We start from the raw sequence: 10,963 nt of genomic DNA on the forward strand, positions 1-10,963 counted from the left end.
GCTGCAAAACACTACATGAATAGTAGAATAGCATATCAGGAATTCACAGGCACATTTTCTTGGAGAGATTAACAATGGGCAAAGCAATAGAGATCAGTGCATATCCTCCAGGACATTTCCTTGAGCAGAAGGCACTTGACTGATACCGCTCCAGCTCCTGGCACTGACTCTTACAGTACACCACAGCAGGGAACTTCTATTCAAATACTAACATAGAATAAAATTTTGTCCAAAGACATGCAGGCTAGGGATCACAGATGAGATTGATGAGCTCATTAACTAACTCTGGCACATTTACATTGATGTGGAAACTGAAAATGTGCACTGTTCCTGGTAAATATGGATCGACTTTAAGTACAGACTTTCTGAATCGGCCACTTACAGACCTATAGAAATGCACTACATAAACAGATGCAAATGAATAAATTATTGACCTGCACTCAATAAATTCAAGCCTACTGCACCACCTACTGACAGACCTGCAGTACCACACTATTGTATTTTTATTTTTATTTTATTTTTTGCAATTGAGAACAAAATGTGTACCTTTTTGAATGTGTGAATATTAATTGTAAAAGGCAGATCTTTTTTATTCCAATTACAGTAACTGATATAAAATTGGACCAATTACTGTTTTGTGTATTTTGTATCTGCGACACTGCTAAATTAAAAATTCCATCAACAAGCAGCTGCTGCCCAAATAACAAAAACGGGCCTATTCTGACTTCTTCAACAAGTTCAAGTGGCGCTTTCTGACAAACTCGATTAATCCTTAATAGTGATACATGCGTAATTACATATGGAGAGTGGCGTGTTGCCCGCTTCCTGTCATGGTGCACAGTGTGGCTCATGGTAAATGTAAGCTGAAGCGATAATTAGCGTTTTTAAAAACATGTTTTACCACAGTCTATGGTTTTACCTGGCAGAAATTTCCATTTTAAAACCTGAAAGAGAAACCCCTCTACTACGGCTAGAAATTAGATGTAGCCTAAACTAACCGCATTTGCAATCTGTTTGCCTAACCTCACTACGCATGTGTTTGGGAAGGTTTTATTAATTAGCGATATGAATAGCACAATTGTTATAAAACACAGTGTCAGCTGAAATACTTCTTATATGTATGTATTTTGTAGAAATCGCCCGACAAAGTAGCCATGCACCACGTCGGCTATCCAAGCGATAGCCTATTGAAGGGGTTGGCCGTATTGTCGGTGCAGCTATGTCGTAGAGGTTGGGCGTGGGCTGCTGCATTCTCCCCTCTTTTCCTTTGCAGATTTTTTCGTTGTAGGTTGTAGCCGGCTGTAGCCTATTCTGACCTCACCGAAAGCAGTGAATGCATGCTCAGCGAATGGGCCATTCCAATGGGTGGTAGAGTAAATTTAAAACGAGGCAACATTTGAATGTATTTTTGCAGTGGAAGCAGATGTGGTAAGGCGAAGAGGAGCTAATTGAGTGTGTTGGCAGGACCTTATCCCTTCTACGAATTTGAAAAACTGTGTTTGATGTGAGTATACGGTATGCTTTGCAGTGTATCCTTTTACCAACCACTTTCTGATTTCCATATCATTCATTGAAAATTGTGTTCTAGCAGGCATACTCGGGGAATTTCTTAGTCGGTAGGGAAATGACGAATCCACCAAAATCAGGACCCATTCCTTCATTTAAAATGCGGTGCAGTTTTCTTCTAAATCCACACGATCCCAGCCATGCTGAAATGCCTCACGGTGCCACGACAGTATAATTGCAATTATTTGTTTGAACGTTACCAAAAATGGTTTTGTCGCACCAATAACAAATCGAACCGACTGTTCGAGTAATGTTGCTGCATTTTGCAGCCAACATTCGAACATAGTGATGGATGGTCGTGGTTTGCAAACTTATCTGGTCTATCTGGATATTGTGAAACAGTAGCTTAATGGAAGTTATGGTAAGCGATATGCTTTTAGGATATAATTCAAGCGAAATCAAGGCTACTTGAAAGTGCTAAGGTACCAGATGTCTTTGTACAATTAGGCTACAAAATGACGTAAAGTGCGGTGATGAGTTAACGTTTTGTTTGGTTGCGACCACATCTGTGTCATTTGGATGTAGGCTACACTGACAAGGGTGACGCCCCGTTATGCTACAACAACAACATATTCCCGTCTGGAAACCTCGATCCACAATTTCGCGTTTGATTTAGCTGGTATTTTCCGCCCGTCTGTATTTATTGTGCAGTCGTTATAGTTTATCGCGATTAGTCTAATTCGAATGGAATTGGTGTATTTAAGGTTTGCAAGCAGGCCTACGGTGTATATAACACACACATTGTCTATCGTCTCATTCATTTATTTATGTCAATTGGGCTAACTACGCAGTATTTCTAACACTTAAATTGCGTCTGGAGTGTGAGAGCCGTTTATCGTGTTCAGGTTTTGCAATAGTGATAATTTCCCCTCCTCAGCAACATGATCATGTTTATAAACATCTGAGACTAACTAGAGCTGTACCTAGGGCCATTGTAGGTCACTAATGTTATTAGCTTTGCATTACATATTTGAAGTGATAATGATGGATAAAGTGGGGATTTATATGTGAAGATATTTCATAATACGGTTTATTTGCAACATATTCATCACCCAGATCACGAACAGGCAAGGTGTGGTCACAGTAATGTCTTAATGCTGAAATTGCATTATACAACAGATTGCATCTGTGTGTAGAACTTCAGCAAACATTGTCCCTTGGCAAATCACACATTACTCGATTTGATTGTAATGGCTGCTGTATAAATCATCCAAACTGGGTGATATTACCTGGACTCTTATGTTGAGATTTTTATTTAAAAGAAAATCCTTGGTTTCCCATGATGCTGGGGGCCTTTGCAAAGGGTTATCCAAGATGCTTCCAGGGTAACCACCAGTACCACTGTTCTGGGGACAGAGTAATGCCGCTAATTATGTCTCACTCACTTGCTCACTAACTCACACAGGTACAGTTACACACACAAATGCACAAATGCACGCAACAAGCACACAGCAGTTCTTAAATGTGTCCTCAGTGTCGGACTCGGCACCGCAGAAATACAACTCAAATTGCAAGTTGCTGGTGTTAAGGATGTTGCTGATAAATCAATAGAATAAACTTCTTAGGAGAGATTTTTCTTAAATTATTAACCGCAGGTTTGTTTCATGCAACAGGTGAAAATGACTAATTTTTAATTGCAAGAAACTTGTTCACCAGAATTCATGTGTGAAAATGGCTTTTTGCAATTCTGAGAATGGCAGGAATAAACTGGTAAAAGAGACTGCTTTACACTTGGTTGGCTGTATCACCATCTAGCTATACTCATTGCTGAAAGAAATAGGCCAAACTGGTGCATGTTCATTTGCTAAACATACAAGTCTCAACGTCTGAATGTGTTTTTCACTGCTGTAAAATGTTTGAAGGGACCGTAACCACGCATGCCAATAAGCATCAATGAGACTATAAATGTCTCAGAATGAGAAGGGTCTCAGCAATGGCAACCTTCACCGTCCAAATGGGAGAGACAGTGGTGTGGTGAGGAATAGCAAGGTACATTATTATGGGTGTAGAACGTGGGAATTTTATTTTATTTTATTTTTTTATACATTCATACAGTAGCTCTAGGCCTTTCAGAAACTCTCATTCTTGCGGTAGTAAGCTAGCTGCTAGTTTAAGGTCTTTCCGTACAGTAAGCTTCTACCAGCAGTGTTGCCTTTTTCATGAACATTGAAAAGTGGTCAGTATCTTTCAGTAATGTGCTGGTTGCTAGCAGTCGTTTCAAGCCTTTTTGTCAGACTTTAGCTGTAGATTCTTTGATTTGAGCCATTGATCAGGTGCTGCATTCCATGTTCACAAAGCCATAAGTGGCCTTTCCTCTGTGGTGCAGGTATCAGCGGTCCTGTTATCCATGCAGACTCGCCGGCTTTCAGCCACGTTCTGCTTGGCACTGTGAGTGACCATACACGTCCAAATAACAGAGATTATGCTGACTGGTAGACCTCACAAAAGGGACTGATCATCGGGAATTGTCTGTAGCCGGCCTGCTTGGACCTGATTTCCTTTACCTGTGTCTCTGAGTTTACTGTGGATTATGTTGCATTGTTGTGCTGTGTGTGGTAATGTCAATTTCTTCTGATGTTTAATTACTGTACCCATAATCTTTCCTGTTTTTGTACATTTGTACCAGTTCTTTATGCACAGCACTATCTCCTCTCTGGGGCTCATGATGTCATGCTGGACATTGATGTCATATTCATAGGTGGAGTATTTGTGCCTGTCTGGCTTCCATGATGACCCCCCCAGGAGAGTTTCCTCTTGCTATTATCACTCCATTACATATCAGTTACTGCAGGCACAGGCTTCTCTAATGCCAGTCTTTTAACCAATTAAAAGCCTTAATGGCCCAATGGTAGGGCAGTGGATCTGCCCGCTCCCCAAGTCTCATCCTCTCTCCATCTCATGGCCTTTCTCCTGAGAATTCCCTCCATGTGTTCTTGTAGTGGGGATGGTTGGCCAGGGTCGTCTCAGTGTCCGGAAGAAAGCTGGGTTTTCCATTCAAGCATAATAATTGACCTGAGAGTGCAGCTGGTGTGCAACTAACTCACCCGTATCTATCTCTATCTCTTATCTGCAGTAGTGCTGATCTCAGGATGACGGAGTATAAGCTGGTGGTGGTTGGAGCAGGTGGTGTGGGGAAGAGTGCACTCACTATCCAGCTCATCCAGAACCACTTTGTGGATGAGTATGACCCCACAATTGAGGTAGGTGTGTGCGAGTTTGTGAGCTGCATACATTTGAGAATGTGTGAAGGTATCTCGCCCTTTAGAAGGGCTCCTACTTGAAGATGGCGGAGATTAACGTGGAGGGGTCGCGCTCCTTCCAGGACTCCTACAGGAAGCAGGTGGTGATTGACGGAGAGACGTGCCTGCTGGACATCCTGGACACAGCGGGCCAGGAGGAGTACAGCGCCATGCGGGACCAGTATATGAGGACTGGGGAAGGCTTCCTCTGTGTCTTTGCCATTAACAACACCAAGTCCTTTGAGGACATTCACCAGTACAGGTATCTGCTGGGGCGTATGAGTGTATGATTGTGTTTGTGTTTCTTGGACATTTTGGCTGGTTTCACTTAATGCCAACAACATCAAATAACCAATAAAGTAATCAGTTTTTATGTCTTTCTTTTTTGTGCATTTTTCTTGCTTTAAGAGTGTGATTTATTCACTCTCGATTGAAACCACAGGATACAAAGCATGTAGCAACAGATATGTACATACAACCCGTAAACCCGTAATACTCAAACAATATTTCTGTTCTGACCGAGCCCACTTCCAAGCTTTTTTTTTTTTTTTTTTTTAGTCTGTAGCATCAAGACCTCAATCTTATGTCTTTCTTGCATGTGTGTGTGTGTGTGTGTGTGTCTGCAGAGAGCAGATCAAACGGGTGAAGGACTCTGATGATGTGCCCATGGTGCTGGTGGGTAATAAGTGTGACCTCCCGGCTCGCACCGTGGACACACGACAAGCGCAGGATCTGGCCCGCAGCTACGGAATCCCCTGCATAGAGACCTCGGCCAAAACACGGCAGGTAACTGGGCCAGGTCCCCGATGGCAGCTTGCTCAGTGAACACACGGAGCTACAGTGTTCTTCCCAGGTTTTACGCTTAATCTCCTATTGTTCTCCCCTACACACGTCGACGCGACAATTAAACAATCGTCAGGAATTTCCCCGTTACATTTCTGTATTTCTGTCTGCGTTTCCATAGCAACACCAAAACAAAACATCTCTGACGTGAATTCCCACTGCCTCCTCCCTTGAGTTCCACTTCCAGTTTTCCTTTTTTTTTTTTTTGCATAAACTTTCGACAGTCTCAGTGTAATGCAAGGCCGTATTCATTGATTAACATCTCAGTAACAACATCAGTATTTAGTTACATTTTATGCAAAAGAGATCCATTATTTTCTTGTCCTCATTGTCTAATTTTTCTATTGGAGAAGCTGTGAAAAGGAAGTTGTAAAGAAAGTGTAGTTTTCATTTGAATCATTAGAATTTTAATTTTAATAGTAATCATTCTTGCATCATGCATCATAGTTGCATTCTTACTCAAATTAGGATGAAGGATAAGATGCTACAAAATTGAATAAAGGTAGAATTTTCATTCAGTGGGTGGATGAAGTGTCCTAGTGAATTTGACTCATGAGCAAATACTTCGAATGTAATCTTGATGGCACGTACGGTTTCTGTCAGCTGAATGGAAAAGGTAACAAAGTGAGGATAGAGTAATAGGGCACAGTAAGCACTTCACATACAGTGCATGCTGGTTGTATTCTAGTGCCCCATAAAATAACAATGCTACTAAAACAACCTTTGAGATTTAAATGTGTGCTGTTTAGTGTTTATTAATAACTGAAGGGCACATTTCCGTCCGATTTGTTGTGAATGATTGTTTTATTTTCACATGCTGAAGAGCAATACCCTAAATGTAATGCTCGCCATGCCTTTTCAGGGAGTAGAGGATGCCTTCTACACGCTAGTCCGTGAGATCAGGCAGCACAAGCTGAGGAAACTGAACCCTCCTGATGAGAGTGGTCAGGACTGCATGAATTGCCGCTGTGTGGTGTCATGACCAGGTAGGCTGACTGCTTCAACCTGTCTGTCCATTCTTGAACCTGTTTGTGCCTGTCTATCACTATATCTCCCTGTGTGTCTGTCTGTCCCTGTATCTCTTGTGTGTCTGCCTGTCCCTGTATCTCCTGTTTGTCTATATGTCCCTATATGTCTCTTGCCTTCGTCACATATCGCTAATCAAAAATCTTGCCTTCAACATGTTTTCAAAGAAGTGCTCTACTCTTCTGTCAACAGATCCAGGGTGACGGGTGCCCCACAGAGACAGGCAAAAGAGCAGGCATGAACTGAAGAGGGGCTGCGACAACAGTGTGAGGACAAAACCAAGGCATCTGTCTGACGGCAGCGCTGATTGGCTGGTGAGGCACCTGACTGCAGCTCTCGTTAGCTGGAGAAGCCCCTGTCTGAAGTTCTCATTGGCTGGAGAGACCCCCCTGACTGTGCTCTCATTGGCTGGACGGACTTCCAACACTTGTCCGGATTCCCGTGTCTGCCAGAGGCCCGACAATACTGAATTGTCCGTCTGTAAAAACACTGTGCTAACACTGTGGGGAAACTCCACCCGTCTCATTACATTATTGTTTTAACGGTCGCAGCACTGTTCTTCACACTGATGTCTCTGCTCGAGCAGTCCCTGTCCTGTGACACCATTCTGTCCTGTGCCCATTCCACTTTACTAGCAACTGGACTACCGTGACCAACTCAAACTGTATCCCATCCATATACTTTATCACAGTCCATCTCTACCTGCAGGCCATGCTCAGCTTCCTCAAAATGGCCAAATGGATCCGATTCCCAGCTGGTGTCTAAAGCATTTGCATCATGGGGTTGTCTCTTTTTAGCCCAAAGTTTAATATTTGTTCATTTTTAAAATACACTTTTAAGTATAGTTTTTTTTTTTTAAGTTTTTTTTTAAGATTGTATAGTACTTATGCACACATTGTAAGCAGTCATGATAATAATTTTACCTGCTGCCAAAAGGAGGTCTAGATAGGGGGTTGCCAGAGTCTGATAAATAGAACGAGAATGATGACTACAGCAGTTGTATGGGTATCCATGAGGCTTTTGGTTGTGAATATTGTAGGTTTTCAAAAGACTGTATTGTATGATTAGGTAAAATGATGTGAAAAGCCATCACATTCTGTTGGTTTATGGATATGTCTTTGGTGGACGTATGTGGCTTTAGGGGTGTATGTGTGTCATGGTTGGAGGTTAGTGTAGGGGTCTTTGTGTCTGGGTGGAGGTGGGTGTAGGGCTGTTTGTGTATGTGTGTGATGGATAGAGGTTGGTGTAGGGGTGTATATGTATCATGGATAGACATCAGTGCAAGGGTGTATGTATGTTATGGGGGGAGGGGGGTGCAGCCTGGAGGTGTGTGTAAGGTGTATGCGTGTCATTGTGGGAGGTGGGTCTAGGGGTGTATGTGCACTGTAGATGGCGGTAGGTGTAAGGGTGGAGGGGAGTGGTGGGATCTGTCTGCCCTGAGTGGGGTTGCCTTTGGCTATATGCGTGTAGTGCGTGCAGAGCTGGATCTTGGTTATCTGTGGATCTGCAGCATTTAGATGAATCGCAGCTGTAGGGTTAGTTCCCTCTGCCAAGAGAGATGTGTACTGAACTGAAAGCTAGCTATCCGCATTCATAGCTTTAGAATTTCTTCTCCTTTTCTTGTACAGTGTGACTGGCTGATCGCTGAATGTGTGGGGTTTAACATTAATTTCTCAGTGTAAGTGGCTAACCGCTGCAGCCAGGAATAATACATATGACAGGGGTATACCAGTAGGCCATCGCTGGCTGAGGAAACAAGGTTCTGCAGAGCCTCACTAGTGACTTGTACAGGAAGGGTGAGATGGGGACCTTTGTTCTGTTTCGCAGAAAGACGTAATCTGTCTGCCTGTAGCACAGACTGAATTCTCCCCTCAACTTGAGAAACATCTTGCTTCTCTGTGGCTGTAAACTCATTATTTCAAGTGTGACATTATTACCCACTAGAAACCTCTTCATGTTATAAATGTCAAAATTAACAGATTAAAAATGGTGCATATCTTCTGCTGTGCTTGATTCTAGTTCTGAAGCTGTGAACGGTAAAGTTTCAGTGAGCTTTCTTTTCCCCTGTATGTGTGGTCAAATTCTGATCTCTAGGCCCTTCTATGTGAAGATTATATATTTAAATTGCAGGGTAGAGGAATGCAGTAATTGCAACAAGTTCTATATTTTGTTAGCCAACAGCATGTGAAGAGTTCAGGTAGATATGATTGATTTTAGTGTGTGTGTGTGTGTGTGTGTGTGTGTGTGTGTGTGGCAGGAAAAATGAGAGCTGGAGCACATAGGTTTGAAGTGTGTGTCAATTGAAATCAGTTGCGTAAACATTGGTTTTACTGCGTTTTAGTGACTACAATTATTCCCCATCAGGCTTTGCAATTTGCATGCCTGTCATCGAGGAAGAGTATCTCAACCCTGACTAACCGTTTCTATTAAAATGGTACAATCCATTTACTCCAATAACTTCCCGCTGGATTCAGTCAACATTTGTCCTTAGTTTACAAATAAAGCATTTTTCATTACACATTACTTTTTTGGTGATTGCATAATTTGGTGACCTGTGTTTGTGAAGGACAATGGTTGATTAAATTTAGGGATTATCCTTTCAAGGAAAATAATACTACCTTTATAAACTTTTATAACCCTGACCCTATATAACCCTTTATATGATAATGTGCTGCTAGGTTGTGCTGTGTGTGGGGTGTGTGTGTGTGTTGGGGCGAGGTGAGGTCTCTGTTTAGTGGACCATTTGGAAACTTGAATTATACGGTAGCACCTCTGAGATACTAATACATCAGGAATATGGGGTGTTAATGTGGAGTACAGTTCAATAATGCTCAGTGATGTTCAGCAGTGTACAGGAATGCTCAGTTATGTCCGCTATGTTATAAATACGTATATTCTACTTGTGAACACACCAGCCTGGGTCTTGCCAGCCTGTTGGTATGTGGGTGTGTAGCCCATACTTGTGTCTGACAAGATATTGGAATCAAAGGGAAGAATGTTATTCATTCACCTGGTTATTGTTTGGAGCTCTAGATGATGGAATAATTTTTAATTTCATGATTTCTGAGCCAGGACAGTGCTAATTGTTTTTTTTTTTTTTTTTTTATTGCACTAATGTACATTCATGGAATTTGTGTCATTAATATCTTGTACAATTGAAAAAAATATTACAAAATTAAATTTGTACTGTACTGCATACATTATAGCACTATAATTTAACATTTCAGAAACCACAACATCCATTTCTTGCGTAAATACTGTGTCTTAAGCAAATGTGTGCTGTTTTGTATTTCTCTCACTGTGATATGAATGATGACCGAATCAAGACTTATCTTTCATTCCTTTTTTGGTGGAAACTTATTGAGGCAACTGATTTACCCGAGTTGCCTGACCTTTTACCCTTTATTGTGAAACAGCGACTCTTCTGTAGGCCTACCTCCAGTTGCTGAAGTGTATTCAGATATTGAATGATGCAATGAATGTGCAGCTAATATGGGCTGCAGAGAAAAATGGGTGGCTGGCAGAAGATGCTTTTGGATGAGTCTCAACAGACTTGCTGGGCCCACAAATACAACTTGGCAGTCAAAACTGGGGATAAATGTGGATAAACATTAGTATGTAAAAAAAGGAAGAGATTCCTGTGTTGTAAGAATTCCACATAGTTGTGTGTTGTAACAGAAAAAAACTTCAATAAAAATACAAAAATCCACAGATTTCACAAGTTCTCTGTTTCACTCTTACAGAGAAGGCGCCTGTCATTCTACAGAGGTGTTTCCCTGAAATATAGTTGCAGTACTATAAGCTATTTTAAGCATTTTAAATACGCAAGTTTACAAGACACATCAGTATCTAAACCTGCAAGCTACACAAGGCCCACCCATTGAACTGTTATAGTACCAGTCAAAAGTTTGGACATACCTTGCCTTTTTTTGGATTTTTTGAGTAATGTTTTATTTCCACTCTCTATAATCAAACAATTCACATGTGACCAAAATGCAGATTTTCAGATGTTATTAAACCATGTTTTTATACATTTTGGTTGCACCATGTAGTAATTACAGCACTTTTTATACATTTCCCCCCATTTCAATGTTTGAGACAAATTAACATAATCCATTCATCCATTATCTTTACCTTCTTATCCTGTACAGTAGTGTTTCCCAACTCCAGTCCTCGGGACCCACTTGCCAGAAGGTTTTTGTTCTAACCAGTAGCTCACACACCTGATTTAACTAATCAAGGGCATTTTTGTGGTTTGATTGGTTCAATCATTAAATCAGGTGTGTGAG

General features: G+C 41.5%; 1 protein-coding gene across 1 annotated transcript; it reads left to right on the forward strand.

The window, feature by feature from the left end:
- Positions 1–4,636: 4,636 nt before the first annotated feature.
- Positions 4,637–10,383, forward strand: LOC133130374 (GTPase HRas). Its single transcript, XM_061244928.1, has 5 exons — positions 4,637–4,766; positions 4,889–5,067; positions 5,432–5,591; positions 6,511–6,634; positions 6,867–10,383. The coding sequence occupies exons 1-4, from the start codon at positions 4,656–4,658 to the stop codon at positions 6,628–6,630; spliced, it is 570 nt and encodes a 189-aa protein (XP_061100912.1). The 5' UTR covers positions 4,637–4,655; the 3' UTR covers positions 6,631–6,634; positions 6,867–10,383.
- Positions 10,384–10,963: the final 580 nt, after the last annotated feature.

This window comes from Conger conger, chromosome 6 (genome assembly GCF_963514075.1).
Source record: "Conger conger chromosome 6, fConCon1.1, whole genome shotgun sequence".
Classification (NCBI taxonomy): domain Eukaryota; kingdom Metazoa; phylum Chordata; class Actinopteri; order Anguilliformes; family Congridae; genus Conger; species Conger conger.